Source organism: Syzygium oleosum, unplaced genomic scaffold (assembly GCF_021117445.2).
Source record: "Syzygium oleosum isolate NSW1041296 unplaced genomic scaffold, Sole_v2.1 Sole_v2.08, whole genome shotgun sequence".
NCBI lineage: Eukaryota > Viridiplantae > Streptophyta > Magnoliopsida > Myrtales > Myrtaceae > Syzygium > Syzygium oleosum.
Window position 1 is genome coordinate 2,025,577 of NW_026607492.1, and position 18,506 is coordinate 2,044,082.

Sequence of the window (18,506 nt, forward strand, 5' to 3'; positions counted from 1 at the left end):
AAAAATTCAATTCTTTTTTATTTGTTTTTTGTTGGTGGGTCATTCCAGTGAAACATGAAAAAGAGCTCAAAATCTGCTCAAAGATCATCCGGCGGGTCACATAAGCTGGGATTTCACTTTCATTTCGTAGTCCTCGCAAAGAGAGAGACATCGGAAGTTTCGGATAAGACGGGGACAAATGTGATCTAGAAGAGTCCCTTTTACGTGGCATTGACCGACTGAGATATGTAACAACTGTCGAGGGGAAGGCTGTCTGAAACAAACAACTTCCTAGTAAATTCCATAGAATTTAAACCCATTTCGGGGATTTTTATTTTTCGATTTTTCATACTTTTTCTAGTATACAGGCGTTACTATACTTTTCTTTTCTTTTGGTCTTTACCTCTGTTGGTCGCGAATTTTCCGTTGCTATAAGCTGCTAAGTGTTAGAAATAAAGCCTAACAGGGAGACATGGAACAAAGGTTCGAGGTTCCATATTCCATTTGATTGACCGTATGTTGTTTGATTCGCCGATGCAATCTTGGATTGCTAGGAATCAAATCTAGAATGTCAAGAGCATGAAAGAAAGCAAATCGACCCAACTTCTCATTTTGCTTCCCCGTGAAGTTTTGTTTTTTTTCTTTTTTGGTTCTCCTTTTCGAGTCGCTCAAGTTACATTTTATTTAAAATTGGTGACATCAAGCTTATTGCATAGAATCTACGTAGACGGGGCATCGAGCAGTTGATATAGTGCACTCGGGGATATTCGGAGCTTGTTCTTTGAGCGATTTTATGGCTTGTTCTTACAACATTCCCCAACAGATTACCAAAAAAAAAAAAACGCCATATATTCTTTATTCTTTTAGATAAATTGGATATAAACCGGCCCTTTTTTTTCAGATTCTTTTTCTCAAATGGCTCCATCAATTTTGCCATGGATCAAAATTTTTTGTACCCTATAGAAGAATGAGCTATATATAAGCAATGCCACACAAAAATAGAAAATGCATTGTTTTTCTTTCAAAGAATTTACTTCAGTTTAGTATTCGTCCTTTGGTGGAGAAGAGGTCGAGAATTCGAATTCAAAAGTGAAATTCACGACAAAAAGGCAACTATTCCAAATTGAAGCCATTAAAAAGAAAACAAAATGTAAAAGAAGAAGATTGTCTCCTTATGTCAGAAGCCATTGCTTTTGCTTTTTAGTAAAAGAAAAGAGAATTTCCCACCGTCTAACTGTTTTGTGAACGAGCGCGTGTCGGGAGCACCGACTAAATAGCGAATCGGAGACACTTTCGGATTTTAAATATTTTGAACGTTCTCGTATTGCAAATTAATTAAAAATTTACTAATTAACCTGCTTTCTTGAATGTCACCTTATGCAGAGCACCACGAGACCTCGGGGGAAAAAAAAAACCAAAATGAAAAAGATTATTCGGATCGAAAGCGCGTGGGCGTGGGCCCCAATCGCGGGTCAAAAAAAACTAAAATACGCGGGGCCCCCGGTTAAATCGTAGCCAATAGCACCACGACACGACGAGTTTCGCTCTTTAATTTTAATTTTTAATTTTTAAACCCACGGTTAATCCGCTGTAGTTGCCAATTGTCGGCGATGGCGTGCCGACAATCACGTGTAAAAAGCGCCCCTCGCGGCGGCCCACCGGCCCCACCGACGCCTGCTGCGGCATTACTTTTTTCCAATTAATAAAAAAAAAAAAGGAAATCGAAGCGGGCGCCCACGTGGCGCGTTCCCGGATGCGCCACGTGTCGCTGGCGGAGATGTCGAGAGGTCGATGTTTGGCGCAACGAACGTCGTACCGCGGGAAATCTAGAAACTGCCAAGGCTCCTAACCGACGGGTGTCAGCGTCCAAGGGGGACACGTGTGGGCCTCGGAATTCGACACGTCGATGAGACGACAACCGCACTTGGAACGATAACTTGAACTTTGACCGTGATTAAATCCATCACAGCCGTTGATCCCATAAGTCTATTTAACGCAATCAACAATCACGACGCATCTGGATTTATTATTCTAAGTCCATGCAAGACTTACCCCCGCACTTGATAGCAAAGTGGAATCCCAGCCATTTTGCACGTAAAATAAAGGGCGACGCTATTTTGAATTTGCCTACCACGATTTGATCCTTCAAAATGCCAAGGCGCGTGCGCGAGGGTCACTTGTTAAACAGCAAAATCGGAGAAAATTTTTCAAATTGTAACATTTTGGATGTCCCTATATCACACGCGACAGATACTGTTCCATGAATGTGTGATAACACAACTTGACCGGTAACGATAGTTATGTCGCGTGCATAAACAAAATCACGACACTTTACTATGCTGCGAATTGATTTTTTAAATTTAGAATTTCCAACAAAATGCGGAGCCGGCAGAAAGGGTACTTAATTAATTGAGAATATATCAATTAACCTACTCCATTGAATTTTGTTTTAACAACCCCCCCCAAAAAAATAAAAAAAATAAAAAGAGAGGGGAAATAGGTGTGCTATGTGGCCTAATGCAAAGCACCACACTTGGAAAAATTAAAGCATGGGAAAAGGGTAATTGGGGTTCAAAGCGCGTTGGGCCATCAATGGTGGTGGGTCAAGGAGGACAGCTCAAAGGGCGCAATTTATTAATTGTGACGCGACCGACCAAAAGGACTCGGACCCTGTTCAGTGGTGCGTAAAGTAAAGTGATGCCCCCGATGGTTCTGGGATTTTGGATAAAATGGACGGTGGCGGCGCTCCCCCTGCGACGCCGTTTTATGGGGGCGGTCGGAAAACCCGAAGGGCACATGGCCATGTGCCGTTCGGGTCGGACTAAAGGGAGGTACTTACCTTGGTCATTCGTCCCTGAGTTTTGGCCTTTTGGTGCCCTGTGGGCATTACAAATTCCAATTCGTAAACTGTTTCAAGTAAAGTTTTATGTTCGGTGTAACAAGATATCGGAATTTCCTAACAAAAAATATGCTTAATCGGTGTTTCGAGGAACAAAAGCCCCGTTTAGAAGAATAGTTCATAATTCCTCGAGTAGAGGTACTTCTCTTGACAATGCTCTTCTTCTTTTCCCATTCTCATATTCCTACTTTCCTTTATTTTTCGAATTATCTCAATGAGTTTCTGCCTTGATCGGCGAGAATAAAGACAATTGCCCGCTTCATGCATATCATCACGTGACCGGCGACAAAACCAACTAAATGCAGGTGAGAGTTTCGAAAACTTTGGACGGAAAATAAAATTGAGAATGCTTGTTATACAAAGTGATATGATTGGTCGATCACACTACATCGACGGTGCAGCGCGATACATTTGTATTGAATGCCTCCTGGCTAACGACCATGGCGTGACATGTCTCGGGGTGTTGATTGATGTATAGGAATTGCGTGTCGCCAGGACGGGGTTGATGTTGAAGAAAGAGGTTTTAGATGTGAGGAGGACAGAGACAAATCATAGGGGTCGGTCTGTTAGGGCCGCGTGTCCATGGCCATGCACGCGGCTTCTAATACTAGGCTAGGTTGTGTTATGCACGGTAAGGCCGACGGTGAGGTCACCCTTTGAGATGAGAACAGTTTGAATAGAAGCTGTTCAAACCACTGGACTTCAAATCAATTACTTCAATGACTCGTAGTTTTCAAAGTAAATCAAATGACAATGGTATCATTACCTTTCCAATTCAAGCATCACGTATTACCCCAACAGCGTAAAGATGAATACTACAATAAAGGGGAAAATCATCCTCTCTTTTATTGCTTGAAGTTCCAATCAATTACATCAGCTCATACACCGTATAATCGTATATCCCTATATTTCCTTCAATCTACAGCTCTCCCCTTTATTCTACAAACATATTACACGACATTCTTTGCGTGAGTTGGATCTAATTGAAGCTACTCTTAACACATAAAGATTACTATTTATACTTCATTGCGGTCAGGACTTACAAATTATCTCTGGAAGCTCCCAGCGCCGACTGTCGAAAAGACAGGACGGATAATTAGGAAAAGAACTATTAGCCCAAATGAGATACGGACCATATGGTTTCTCCATGAAATGCCATCTACTTTTAGTTGCAAGACACTTACGTTATTTAGAAGCCGGAGTGCAGCGGGCCGGGTGAATTTTCTTGCAAACAGGAAGCATCGCGATGGCTTCCCTTTGCTGCTGCACCATTCTCTTCGGTTTTCTGTCGCATAGTGGATGTTATCGATATCCTGCAATAAATTGAACAGATCCATTTACAAATCCAAGATGTTTCCAAACGTTACACAATATACGCATGTAGCCGTAACAAAAAATGAAGTATCGATCAGTACAAAAAGATCTTGTTAGTTTTGTTTCACCACGATTACTAGAGCCTGCAGAGCACCAAATCATGACCTATATTATTCCTTTTTTCCCATAACTAGGTGGAAACTAAAACCTGCACAGATTCGCAGATCGAGAAAACCTTAAGAGTACGTAGGCTATCAGTATCCACATGTTGGGTGACTAGCTGAGGTCTACACCTAATGATTGTGAGGGTCAATTTCTCACCGCAACACCATCAAACCATATCCCGTGATGGCATCAAAGTTTAATAATGTGTAAATGAAATTTATTCTGAACTCCAGATACGTGGTCACCAGTCACTTAAACTTGAGGGAATTCAGGGGTGATACTGCAGAGGAAAGTAAAGGTGGCGACACCTAGGAAACATGGAAAGGAAGATTTGGTGTAGTGGGATTATCTGCATAAGAGCAACAGGAAGTGTTGGTGAAAGCTGCTGAGTTTAAGACCCAATCCCAAAGCCAAGTATTATAATCTTCTTAAACTTGCTTCGTCCAAAGGACTTGCGTAATACCGTGGTAGCAGCATCCCTTTTTATAACCAGGACATTAATAATTAAAGCTCATTAACCAAAACAAACCATCACCATTCACACATATTCAGAAGTTTTATACGTATATGTATGACGGGTCTTTATCAAATATCCGAGTTAACTTTGGGGAGAATATAATGCTTTGACTAGGCATTTAATTCACTGCACAGCAGACAAAGCACTGAAAAGGGGAAGAAAGTTTCTAATTAAATGCTTCGTTGTCTCTGCAATACCATCTGCAGAAGGACATTGCAATCTCCGACACCAACCAGAGAAATTACATCGGCCTAACAAATGAAATGATCATACCTTTATGGATTGAATTAGCATTGGAGTAGCATCAGAAAACTTGTAAGTCACAGGATGCCATCCACGACGCTCACGGTCTTTAGAGGATGAAAGATCCCATGAAGAATGTGTCAGTGATCTTCGTGTAATTTCTTCTTCAAGGCCTTCCTGCTAAATTTCGAGAAACACAGACTTCAGAAGGTCGAAGTAACACTTCACATAACCAGAATTTATTGTCAACTTCCTTTTCACATATTAGAAATTTAAAAAACAATCCTATCAGCGTCATACATAAAGGAAAAAAATATCTCTTGAAGGCATAGTCATTACAACCGCAGTAGGGTTATTTCCTATTAACGATCAAATGAATGAGAAATGGCTCTTATGTCCTATTCCTACACGCATGTTTATGAGTTCAACCATTGTACTTTACAGCAAATATATCTCCATTAGTCCTTCAACTTTAGGAGGAGGGACATAGTGAGTTTGGGAAAAACTTTGAAAATAGTTTGAGAAATCTCTTTTTAATAGTAGGAAGCTAGTGCATTATGCTCTCTCCAAATCAAAAAAAATGTTTCTGTCAGACTAGTGACCCATTCTGACATCGCTCGTATTCCTCTCTGTTGACGTATAAAGGTAAACTCAAAATTGAAATCTTACAGCAAGAAGGGTCTGCACGTAATGTTCATCAGGTATACAATTGTGCTCCTTTGATGCATCAACTGGCTGCATACAAGATCATTAGCAACCGCTTCATTCGTGAAGGAGCAAAGAGAATTTCATGGTTCAGAATAGACCATCCAGATATACACATTCAATCTAGAGAGCGTCAAAACAATACAAGGTCCACCCACTACATAAGGAAACGGACATTTTGGTCCTCAAAGTTGGAGATAACGAGGGAAATCAAGTAGGGAACTCACAAGGGGATGATCCCTCCAAAACTCAGGTAGTGATTTCCTCTGCACAATGATCATAATCCAGAGTCAAAACATTTCAGTCATGCTTAAACAGAGGAACATCATATGTCAAAAGGTTTCTGAACTTTCTACTAAAAATAGCGAGGTAAGGCCATCTTAATAAACCTTGCAGTGCCACTGAAACATTGGAAAGACTGTATTATCCTTTACCACCACTTCAGCGTGTTTTCTGGACAGAACAACCCACTAAAAACCAGAGAAAAGCAACACATTAGAAAAACTTGGAGATAAAAGCAACATGTTATTCCATCCTTGTCAGAAAATCAACAGATAAAAGATTAGCAGATATAGTATTTCTGCTATACTAGAAAGGAATTAAGATGCTAATCTGTTACCTGAGATCCTTTCCTCCAGTTATGAACAGGTATAATTGGACCCATTTTTGGATTATAACGGCCCTCTTTTGTATCTGCAAAGCTGGTTCGGCCAAATACTTTATCAATAATAGATCCGTCTATGGAGCCAATAGTCATTATAACAGAGTAATAAAACGCATTCAGGTAAAGACACGATTTGAACAATTTATAGAGACACCACTAGGCCTTCCCAATATGTTCAGTAGCACATGGCCCCTTCTAAGCCATGCACACTCAATCTGGTTCCTTCTTCTTCATAAACCACTAGAAGTTACCTTATCATGTACTCAGCAATGCAAATACATCTTCCAACCAACTAATATGAGGCAACAAAAGCTACATAAAGAAGAACCCATGTTTAAAACTCTAAAAGCAAGCATCTTTGCACTTTCTACCAATTTCGCCTCCCATGGGTACTTTGTGTTTAGTTTCGCATACGAGTTCTGTATGTGTTAATCCTACCTTTACAATCACGTGACCTTTTCTTTAGCACAATGACCCATAGCTAACATGGCTCTCACCAGCCAAAAAAACCAACAAAATGTCTCCTTACCAAAAAAAAAAAACCAACAAAATGTAGTGCGAGAAAATAATGGACGAATTTAGGCTACACTTCATGTAATAACCAGAATGTCCGCATGACTAAAGAACATGCAAAGAAGATCACATATGTTGTATGCCAACAGAATGATCAAAGTGAATCAGATAATGTCTGAACCAATTTCGTAAGTTTATCCCTTTTTAAAACAGTGACCACCTTCCAAATCAACTTTACACTGAATAAACTGAATTTTAAATTAAGGAGGCAAGTTTAAAGAGGATATCTATCAATAGAAAATCAAAACACCATTCAGCATAAGCTCCCAAACAAAATCTGCCAGCTCCACTCACCTATCCACAAAACTAGTTGCTGTTGACATTATATAGTCGTATGTGTAGCTGAAGTTATATAGAGGTAAGCAGCTGAGAAAATGCAAGAACACAAAATCTTTGTTAGAGTTCTGTCAAAGGAAGTTGAATAAGGGCCTCTTGCCTTAAGAACAAGCCCTTTCAAAAGTGATAATGAAAATAACCAAAGGATTTCCTCTAAGAAATTTGCAATGAAGATACTCAGACAAAATTCCGACTTGAACTGACTGTCGCCGAAGCAACCAATGTTAGGATGATTCCTTACCTGTCTGACAGAAAAACAAAGCGTTCATTAAAAGGCTCTTCCAGTGCATGTCTAAGAAGAATACGCTCCGCTTCTATCATGCTTGCTTCTCCCCAATCCACCTGGTGAAATCAACTGAACTGAGAACTCTTGTGCAAATGAAAGAAATTTAAACCTTTCACTACATAACAGCATTTAAACCAGTCAACATGCACATAGGTTTCAGTTTGCACGAACCATCAGTACTTTTGAATCGAAAATGCACCTAATGGAGGTAAATGTCCTTGTATTCACATACAACCGCTTGTTCCCAGAAAATTCTAATAAGTAATAAATATTAGCCTTTTTTTAAAAGTTTTGGACCAGATATTACACAAGTACTGTGGGAAGCCACAGAAAGTGTATGTGCAGTTAAAACCTCCGGCACAAAACAGGAACATGCACATATATCTGCACTAAGAATCAAAAGAGAGTAAAACATAAAGGAGAATGACCCGGTGAGGTGAGTAATAGTACCTGTACACTGTCATTAACTTGCCGATTTAAAAAATAGACCGATCTTGTAGTTGCCTTGTTTAACACAAACCCAGGCCTTGAATGGACTAAAATTGAAAATCTGTCCTCCTCACCCTGCAAAACATCCCGAAAAATCTGTACTAAACCTCAAAAAGCACCTAAAAAAATGAATTAACTGAGCCATGAAAATACAAGAGACATCCAAGATCTGCCATGTCTGCAGAGCCATGAAAACTTAAGTTGTTCAAAGCCAACCTGCCTGCAGAGACGAACTAAGGCCACATAACTAGAACCCGATTTCAAATTCTAGTAACAACATCAGATCCCAACAGGAAGGGCATCCTGTGCAATATTTGTCTGAACAAATAGAATACTCACACGACAGAAGATTTGTTTCTTTCATCAATGCTTAACTATTTACCATAAGATGCACAACCTATCCGGGTTTTACCCCCTTGACAATTTTTCAAGCTCTCTCTCTCTCTCCCTCTCGGGGGGATCTGAGATTGAAATAAACAGACATCGAACAGTACCAAACTGAACTAGATACTGAAACGTGCTAGTGATGATCTTCACACATGATATCTCAATCCACAACGTGAGCCACTGTTGAGTATATAGACGCCATGAACTTTCCTACTGGGATACAATGTTTCAGATACGTATGTGTGTATTGGCTGACTAAAATGCCTCCCTATCATGTCCTAACGAAAAAGTCCAGAATTTTAAAATGATCACCCACAAATTGACAAAAGCAGACATTGGAACAGAATGCGAAGCCATCAAATTCAACAGCGAACAATACCATCGGACCGACGCACCTGGAGAAACGCGTGCCAAACCACGTCCAGCGGGAGCCGATTCCGGGCTATAAACAGGAAGGCGATCTTGGGCTTCGGGGCAGAGCGGTAATGCAGCGAAGCCAACTTCACGACGCGGCTGTACTGACTCTGCATCAGCGCCAAGCTCGCGAAGCACAGCCCTAGCAAGACCGCCGCGAACAGCTTCCTCTTCCATCTGTGCTGAGACTTCTGCTGCTGATTCCCCTTGCGCTTCATTTAGGACCGCCCGCCACCCTCTACTCGGATCCTCTCTCCATCGCCCTCCGCCGCTCCAATCCCCACAACCACAGACGCACACGCACACGCGCACGCGCACGCATTACGCGAAGAAGCTCCAGGCTCCTCGAGTTCTTCGACGCCGCTCCCGCAAAGCAAGCCGCCGCCCCCCCTGCTCCTCCCTCCAGCCGAAACTTCTTCGCTTCAAAAAAAAAAACCCCCGCCCTCGGCGCTCGAATTGCGCCGCGAGAGATCCGACCAGATCCGCCGGAACGCGAGGACCGGCTAGGACTTCATGCGCGGAGAGGCTTGGGGAGGTGAGGAAGTCGTCGACGGGAATTCGAAGGAAGGAATCGCGAGGAGAAGCGCGGCGAGCTCCTGGTGGCGCGCCGATTCGGGAAGCGAAGGAGGGGCACGCGGAGCAAGCAACCGCCGCATGAAGAGGGCCTTCTTCAGGAGTGGACTGAAGAGGAGACTAAGAGAGAGAGAGAGAGAGAGAGATGTGTTGGCGTTGCAGAGAGCTGCTGCTGCTTCTTTCTTTTTTAGTTACGGGGGGGTGATGGCGATGGCGATGGCGATGGTGATGACGATGGTGTCGTAAAGGTTCGAGTTTTTATGGGTTGCGTGCGGTGCAGGAGATCAGATCCCCACCTCATCCCCCCACCTTAATCATTCCGCATTTATGCCAGAGCGAAATGCTGTTCACGAGTTCATTGCGCTTCAAGACTCACGATAAAACATAAAAAATGAACTGAATTTTTAAATTTCTTAGAATGGACAGTTGCACAACCAATTCCTGAATTTTGATCTAATATGTAATGTGTATCTGAATTTTTAATCTGTATAATGTGATCCCTGAAATTTGACTCGGTGTTGTTATCCCCAGACTTTATGAAAATATTTAAAAGTTCATGAACTATATCGAATATTTGGCTAATATTTAGGGATCGCATTGAACAAATTAAAAGTTTAAGGTCGACATTGCACATTAGACCAAACTGCATGGTCATATTGAACAAATTAAAAGTTCAGGAATAATATTCAATATTGAGCCAAACTTTAAGGATCATTTGTTTTGGTTTCTCTCCTTAAAGAACGGTTTTATAATTCCTGAAAGATGGATCATCATGATTTTTATTCTACGATAACTGTGCAAGTGGCTCCGCAGAACAAATCACATGTGATTGATGGTATTGGCCTCAATTTGATTTTGATGATTCTAAAATCGCCTAAAATATATTTGGGTTTATTTCAAATGTCGGGTAACCGTTGCTAGATTTCTTAGAATTGCCTTTTATGGGGCATTGCCTTTTGTGGGGGCACTTCTATGTTTCCCGAAAGATGGATCATCATAATTTTTATTATACGATAACTGTGATGTTGACTTTGCAAAGCAGATAGCGCATATTTGATGGTATTAGCCTCGATTTGATTTTGATGATTCAAAAAACACCTCTACTCACGATATGATATATATGCGTTTGCTTCAAATGCCGGGTACCCGTTGCTAGACTTTTGAAGATGACACGCACCATGCGATTGGACTCATACGTCCGACTTGTCGGATACTTGTGCATAATAGCCCTTTCCGCCATGAACAATGCTTAGGCAATCGGAGGAGCTTGATCGGGCGATCGAAAGGGATAATAGTAAGAAAAATCGTTCGATTATTCAATTTAAATATTAATCAAAACTAAAAATAAGAAAAAATATATAATGATTTTTGAATGAAATGAAGATAAATAGAATAAAAAGAAATAGGAGTAATATGAGGTAAGGATCCTTTTTGTGAGTGATTGGTCTTCCTGGGCTATTCTATTTTGTTTCTACGTTCCTATCTCGAGATAATAAATTGAGGTCGTATTGGCATTTTGAACTTCACTATTGAAATAGCCTTTCGGGTCATATATTTTTGCTACTTCACCCGTTTCGTAAAGTATTTTACCTGGTGTAACAACAACTGACCACTATTCGAGAGATCATTTACCCAAACACATACGTGTTTCCATAGGTCTAACTGTAATTGTATCCATAGTTCTTCATCATGTCCCACGCTTCCCGTCATTGCTCGTCTGTCCACTTCTATTTGTCTCGGGCTACACTTGGCGGAACGATTACGACACAATAAATTTCAAAAGTCAAGGGACACATCCAAAAAGAAAAAGAAATTCAAGATCTGCATCGAATATCGAGCGAAAGTTTAAGGATCGGCGATGCCGATTACCCTCGAAATTAATTTGAAAAATCAGAAGTGGAATTGGACTGGCCAACTACATAAGTCGTTAGGATGTAATAATGAAGTCTCGGCAGACAAAGTTCATTTTAGTGGGCACACTTCTGTTGTGTTTTCTGAAATGGAGGTTTCAAGTCAAAGCAAAATGCACCTAACAAAGCAAGTTGCTTCTCTTAATCATCGATTTGGGGAATCATAATGATGAGCCGATGATGCGTCAACGTCGGAGCTAGCGGTTGGCTTGCCCTTTGCTCGAAGGGCTGGCTTTGTATGGATTCACCAGCAAGAGCAAATGACAAAGAAGATTCACATCATTGCATTTGCTCGACGATGTTGCTGGACCGGTGCTATTCGCCCTCGTGTTTGACTTTTTGCGATGCTTTTATCGTCAGCCTCGAGACGTTAAGGAATCTTAATCTGCTCGTGCGCCATACGTGTTGGTCTCGCCAAAATCATGGGGGCGATGTGTATGGCTTCGTTAGGGAAACTTGGGGGGGTACGCGTTTTATGTCGTGAATTTGATACAGACTCCTTTCGCTCTAGCGAAAATTCGACCGGCGCTTAAAACTTTTGGAATTGTCCTCGATGGTTTGTCGGAGGTTGGCTCGACCCTCCGGACTCTGAGATGCTAATAAAAAAGACGATCTTAACCGTTAGATCGGGAAAAGTACAAAAAAAGTTATGAACCCATCACATTATATAAATTCAGTCATAAATCCTTCAATTGGACCAATTTAATTTTAAATCTTTTTACATTGATACCAATCGAAAGTCTATTCACCAATTTAAGTCGGAAGTTATTGACTAAGACGCTCGATCGCTCTACGTGACACCCGCTAATACTAACCTAGACTTTTTTTTTATAATTTCTTTTTTTTTTTCCTTTTTCTTCCATGGCTTGTGCTAAGCCGTAGACTCGCCTAAGCGAGGGTCGCCCTCGCCAAGACAAGCGAGGGTGGCCTCATCGGGCGTCGCCTGGACAAGGGTTGCCTCGCTAGTGTCGACTCTCGCCGGCCATGGCCTGCGTCGAGGAAAAAGAAAGAAAAATATTCAAAAAAAATAATAAAAATTATCTACGTCAGGGCTACTCGTGCCACATAGGACGGTTGGTATCCACGTCAACAATTTCAGGCCTAAATTAGCCGGATAGACTCGATTTATATCAATGTGTAAAAGTTTAGAACTAAATTAGTCTAATAGAAAGTTTTAGAATTTTTTTGGTACTTTGCCCCTTTAGATCACGTTGTATAATAGGCATCATATGTATCGGTCTCGTAAATCGAACAAGTATAGCCAACAAAAGAGTACCTAATGATGGGGATCGGGACACAGGTTTCTATGTAGACTATTGTTTTGGAGCCCGTCTATTTGCACTTCAGGTTGAAGTAAGGCTAGGCTATCGATGTGTAATTTTTGTACAATTCTGTGCATCACGATGAAGAGTGCATGAGAGCTTTATACGATGACTATTTAAGATAACAATGTATTATGATATCGATTATAATCAATCGGCTTTATATACAATCGAGGGAGATAATCGAGGAAATATTCTAATTGTTTCTAACATTCCATTAGACTCGAGGTGACAATGAAGATGTCGGGAGTTCGGACAAAAGACTAGAAAGCTCCTAAGTGGATTGCTGAAGCGGATCAGGCGTTCTTAATGTCGAATATCTAAATTCGATCTTATCAACGATGCAAGAAAAGTAATGGAAATTCCCAGACAACATAAGAATTTACGTGGTTCAACAGGGGAGATGTTCCGCTCTACCTACGTCCACTGGTTAAAGCATCATGCTTTCGAAAAAAGATGACCATCGCCCAGATTGTAGTTGAATTTTTGGCATGCACCTTAACAAAGGTACATATTATCCCGGGACCGCATATTGCGAATTACTTAAATTTCGAAAAGAATTTTACAACCCAAAGCTTAAGTTCAACAATTTCTAGGGATAAAATTAATTATCTTAGAGATTTTGTTCCAAATATTGCAAAGGTTGTTAATTCCTTTGCAAGCGATGTTAAAAATGCATCCCAGGCTGCCATGGGAAAGGCACAACTAAAGCGGTTGCGGAACTCAAAGAAATTATGCAAGATCTTCCCTCACGCAAATTCCATCTACAAGCAAGAGAATCTTGCACTGATACCGATGATGAATATTAGGCGGCCATATTGTTCGAAGAACTTCATGGTAAGCGACATCTTTGCGCTTACAAAGTGGCAAGTTTTCTCAAAGCGAGAAATGCATTATCATTCCACCTTCAAGGAAATTTTGGCAGTAAAGAATAGAATAAAAAGTTTGAATTCCATCTTATTGGCCACCATTTTGGTAGAACTAGGATACGGCTTCTTTTCCCCAAATGACCAAATTCAAGCGACATCACTCATCCTCAAAGCCTGCTTAGATGGAATTTGAATGGTTTTCGAATCATAACTCTTTCGAAAACCAAACACATTCATATGAAAGAAAAATGTTTGAGACAAAAGCAATCAACATGTATATTCTCGAGACATTTCTGGCAAATACAAGATTGAACAGAATATCCTCAAGAAATAATTGGAAATTCAAAAGGATAAGCTCATTGAAAATTACTCTCGGATTACCTCGAGGTCCCTTTTCCTTACTTTGGAGAAAAATGATTTTGCAAACTTAATGGCTATTATGGTATCTAACCAACAAGTAATAGATTGAGTTTCCCACAAATTTATTATTGCATGTCGGGATTCGTTCAACTAAATGAACACGAGAAAACCTTTCGTGCTCAAATGGTTTTACCCTCATATCGAAAATAAAAAATTTAAAGTCTTTTCCATATAAATCGCATTATTGTAAGAAGCATGGGATTTCACGTCTTGGGTCCGTCTTGATCTGAACATAAACGCAAACTAGGAAATTGGCCTTCACCGGCCTTATCTCGAACCAAATCCACAACCAAGCCTTGGCATCAGAATGTGGAATGACGTTCCCACAAAACACTTCGGAAGATAATTTCGAACGTTCGACAGTAGCAGAATACGAACGTGCAAGCGGTTGCACGACTCGGATTATGACTATAACTCTAGCATTCTAGCTATCATAGCCGAATTCTTGTTTCATATGGGACGGGACAGAAGTCCAATAACTCGTGCTAAGTGTGTTTTGTCGCATCTCAGCGCCTATATAAGACCATGCCTTTCTAAAATCTCTTTTTCTAACATAATCTCTTGATAATCGAATAACGAAATACAAGATATCAACCTCGACACTTAAAACCTGTAACGGGCGGGACGACAGGTCGTTGGCATTTATTGCAAATGCGCGAAACGACAAAAAGAACCGAACTGCCTACGTTCCAAAGCACGTCGTTCCGGCCCAAAGAAAATTTCGCCGGAGCGTGTCGGAATAAGTAGATTCCGACGAGCTTCGATCGATTCGAATCTCCAGCTCGCACTCCAATAGCCGCCCGAGATGACTGTGTCGACGGCATGGCGCTCGCGGCGAGGTTTCTCCGCCCGATTAGGGCATCTCTAGCTGCTTCGAGCTCTTCTCCCACGGCTCTGTCTCGCTCTAAACCCCCAGGCAAGCGAATTTCCGCGTTTTCATTTCCAATCAAAGCATGCAGCGATCCCCGGTTTCGAAGTGAATTTCGTGTCTGGACTTCGTTTTTCCAGTTCGTCGTGCCGAGTTCGGGATTGCGAGGGCGTGGTTCGAGGGGATTCGGCCTGCGATACGCGATCATCGGGTTCCCCAATTCAGCTGTGGATTCAGCATTCGGGCGCTGTGTGCCAGGAGCTTTGGTAGAGCAGGCAAGTAAAGCGCGTTGTCCTTTGGCCCAAGAAGGGTGTTGTCCTGTGTCGTTCCTGCTGCTAATAGCCTTCTATAGCAGTTCTAATTGCAACATTTGGGTCTGTTCTGTACATGCTCTAGATACCTGATGTGGGCTATCATCTTGATTGAGTCCAAGTTATTTGGGCGGTACTGATGTTTAATCCCTTTGGTTAACTATGCATCCCAATGTCACTGCTGTTCCTCTTCACACTGAAATTAACCTATGAACTGTGTCAATTTGTCTGCCTCTCATGTTAGTATTGACCTCTTTCAGGAAGTAAAGTGGGAACATTTATCAGCACTTCAGTTATATTTGGATCAGTTCATCCTTGGCCACACTTTGCATTTTCCCTGGATGGTGAGTGGAGCAACGAGTCATTGGATTGTGCTATAAGTTTCTCAGTTCACCATTGAATCTGAAATCTTCTTGAACATGTAGGTGAAGACACTGTGAAAAATGATGAACAAGCGAAGATGCTGGATGATTCCAGTCTGGAAGATAGTCCCAAGGCCTTTTGGACGCTTGCTAGGAAACTCTGGCTCCCCATCTTTTTCCTTGTTACTGTCTTGTTGAACTGGGACCATCCTATTGAACTTGCAATGAGAAGTATTCTATTCCTTCTCAGCACAAAGCCCAGTCCTTTATCAGTTTATCTTCCTATAGAAAAGGTAGGTGGTTTACTCATTTGTGTTTTATTGGTCTCTATACTTGTGCTTGATTGGAGAGCTAGTCTAGGACTCAAGAACACGATATGGACAAGGGCATGGCCTAGTGGTGGTCCAGGCTACACGCTTACCAAGATCCATGAGGTCTCGGGTCGATTCCCGTCTTCCGCTCCCATATCTATTAAAGGAGAAAATAAACAGAGATCTGTAGAAATGGACAGTTATAAGTTCGTTGTTTTGTCTGTAATATGTCGAGTTCAAGGGCAACTTCTCATGGGCTCCTCTAAGCATCAAGAATTCAAATTTCGAAAAATATTATTTATTAACAAAGTTTTTTCTTTTCCATCCTTCTCCTCAATATCATGCGAGTGCATCTGTGCTTACTTAACCTGATTATAAGGGTGATAATTGTTCTTGTTTCATAATTTCACTGTTCAGAGAGATGTGTTGATCTGTTTCATTAACTGTTGACAGCTACTGAATTGATCTGATATGCCCCGTTAGTTAGAGCTCTTTCTCACAAAGTATAACTTAAAAAGGAAAGTTGGCTCAATTTTAATGATCCTTTGAAGTTCCATTCCCAATAATTATTAAATTGGAGATGATGCTTAATGTTCATATGGCTATGTCTTGTTTCTCTTTAGATATTTGAAAGGAAATAGACTTTTGTGGTTGTCGATTTATTGTAATCTATTGCTGTTGTTTGGCAACCGGTTGACATCAAATCTTTTATGTTCTAGCTGTGTAATCAATCTATGCATCAAGATTCTGACCTATACAGACTAAAGGTATGTTCACTGCTGCCATAAGCTTTTCTGATCTTCCACTTTAGCCATGAGTGAGGAGGTGGATCATGGAAGATGTTTTGAATGTGCCAATAGATATCTTTTTGAAATCTTCATCGAAAGCTCTCTCCCTTTTGCTTACAGATATTAGTCTGGGATCTTTGTGTGCATATTATTTCTCAATGAATCTGAGAACAATTTCATAACTATCCTGTGGCCACACATGTATTATTGATCCTTTTTGTTGATCAGATTTGCATACTAAACTGAATATCTTTACACTTGTTATGGAAGTGAAATCCGTGGATTGATGTTTCAGCAAAAACTGTCATTTTGGCTCTCTTCTAGATGTGCTCTGAGTAAAGTTAAAAAGTAATCATCTCATATATGTCTCTAATCTACGAATTGGTTTTTTTATTAGGAAATGTTGTGAAGTACCCTTGCGTGTCCAGTGCAGTAGCTATTTTTTGTTTCTCCGTTTTTCTGATCAGCTCAGTTCGTAGAGGCAAAAGGTGGTTCTTTTTGAAAACCCCTGATTGCATATTCAAGACTTGAGACAATTTAGAAAAACAAGCATTGGTTAATCAATGAAAAGATTCATCTTTTTATGGGTTAAACAGTTCATATCTAGATTGATGTTTGCATCCTTCAATTTTTTGCCCCTTTCTTCTTTCTCTAGCGATGAGCATGACTGACAGCTTCGTGGGCATTCACATGCATTTGTCTTAACTACATTCACATCGAGATTATTTCTGAGTTACCCAGAGCATGTTCTCTACCAATGACGTGAAGAACCATTCTCTTCTTAACTTCTAACTGATATATCTGCCGGTCACCTACTTTGCAGTCATTACGTGCCAAGAAGGTTGAAGTCGAGGACTATCAGTTCTTCTGCCTTGCAAAGATTGAATCAACTGGTCAGAAATACATTTTGGTCGGAATTCTCGGTGGTTGGTGGCCTTTGAAATCTTTTCTATGGGAGGGAGCTTCTTTAACCATGAGAAATAGAGATCAGAAGAACGGCTGAATAAATATAGAGATAATGGTAATAACATCGGTATCCTTAAATGCACATTCCATTCGGAGTTCCTAGTCGCGAATTTTTTTCCATAGGTTTTGCAGTTCATCCAGCAGACGTTCTCTTCTATAGTATTTTGAATTAATGGGCCGATTCCTTTGACTACTTTTGCACAAGAGGGAGCAGAAAGTTTCCTTTCCATAATTACTTTTAGAATTGCCTTCAAGTGGTGTTGGTTTGTGATGTGGCATACTCAGAGGATTGCTTTAGTGTCGGCGAGTTCCGTCAGGATAAACGCTGCATAGTCTACTGCACCTGGTCGCGAATTGAAATCTTATTAACTAGTCTAGCGGGGTAAATGAATTAAACTCAGGAAGCTAAATTGCGGGCAGTCGAACACGATCGAGACATTTTCCTGATTAATCTTTCCATGGCTTTTCACTTAGTTTTAGTTTCTTTTTGGGGCCCGAATGATGTTCATTCTTTCTAAAAGCCAGTGACTGTCTGAGATGGTTCTACAAATCCCGAATTTATTTACACGTTTGGAGAGTTATTCATGTAGCCATGAAATTTGTGTTTATGACATCACAACCCAATTGAGAAATCATCTATCGAAAAACCGTGATTTCACTTGATGGATTGTATGATTTTAAGATTGTTTGCGGTGGAGAGAAAATTTAAGCTCTTGTCCTTGGCCATGTATTCAATTAGGGAAAAAGTAATCTTACAAAGTGTAGTGTACAGGCACAACATTATGTTAAGCAATTTTTCTCATTGGATTCATGATGTTAACATTATGTTAAGCGG

General features: G+C 40.8%; 2 protein-coding genes across 5 annotated transcripts; one reads left to right on the forward strand and one right to left on the reverse strand.

The window, feature by feature from the left end:
• Positions 1-3,699: 3,699 nt before the first annotated feature.
• On the reverse strand, positions 3,700-9,739 carry LOC115672762 (glycosyltransferase BC10). 3 transcript variants are annotated; one of them, XM_030594694.2, is made up of 11 exons: positions 8,953-9,739; positions 8,132-8,245; positions 7,637-7,737; positions 7,354-7,425; positions 6,442-6,523; positions 6,212-6,292; positions 6,050-6,088; positions 5,787-5,852; positions 5,148-5,294; positions 4,063-4,191; positions 3,700-3,950 (listed from the first exon to the last, which is right to left on the reverse strand). In XM_030594694.2, exons 1-11 carry the CDS (start codon positions 9,187-9,189, stop codon positions 3,918-3,920), a joined length of 1,101 nt encoding a protein of 366 aa, XP_030450554.1. In that variant the 5' UTR covers positions 9,190-9,739; the 3' UTR covers positions 3,700-3,917. The 3 variants fall into 3 exon arrangements, with proteins under 3 accessions (XP_030450554.1, XP_030450553.1, XP_056170094.1); XM_030594693.2 differs by having other exon boundaries at positions 5,148-5,297; XM_056314119.1 differs by lacking the exon at positions 7,354-7,425 and having other exon boundaries at positions 5,148-5,297.
• Positions 9,740-14,703: 4,964 nt separating this feature from the next.
• LOC115664381 (uncharacterized) lies at positions 14,704-18,279 on the forward strand. 2 transcript variants are annotated; one of them, XM_056314159.1, is made up of 6 exons: positions 14,704-14,981; positions 15,074-15,212; positions 15,509-15,588; positions 15,670-15,899; positions 16,637-16,684; positions 17,529-18,279. In XM_056314159.1, exons 1-6 carry the CDS (start codon positions 14,888-14,890, stop codon positions 17,706-17,708), a joined length of 771 nt encoding a protein of 256 aa, XP_056170134.1. In that variant the 5' UTR covers positions 14,704-14,887; the 3' UTR covers positions 17,709-18,279. The 2 variants fall into 2 exon arrangements, with proteins under 2 accessions (XP_056170134.1, XP_056170135.1); XM_056314160.1 differs by lacking the exon at positions 17,529-18,279 and adding an exon at positions 17,103-17,359.
• Positions 18,280-18,506: the final 227 nt, after the last annotated feature.

Coding starts and splice junctions, on each gene's coding strand:
- LOC115672762 (XM_030594693.2), bottom strand. CDS start 9,189: ATGAAGCGCAAGGGGAATCAGCAGCAGAAGTCTCAGCACAGATGGAAG. Junction 7,426..7,636: donor TTTGTTTTTCTGTCAGACAG/GTAAGGAATCAT, acceptor GCATTTTCTCAG/CTGCTTACCTCTATATAACT. Junction 5,853..6,049: donor TTTGGAGGGATCATCCCCTT/GTGAGTTCCCTA, acceptor TCTTGTATGCAG/CCAGTTGATGCATCAAAGGA.
- LOC115664381 (XM_056314159.1), top strand. CDS start 14,888: ATGGCGCTCGCGGCGAGGTTTCTCCGCCCGATTAGGGCATCTCTAGCT. Junction 15,213..15,508: donor AGCTTTGGTAGAGCAGGCAA/GTAAAGCGCGTT, acceptor TCTTTCAGGAAG/TAAAGTGGGAACATTTATCA. Junction 16,685..17,528: donor CTGACCTATACAGACTAAAG/GTATGTTCACTG, acceptor CCTACTTTGCAG/TCATTACGTGCCAAGAAGGT.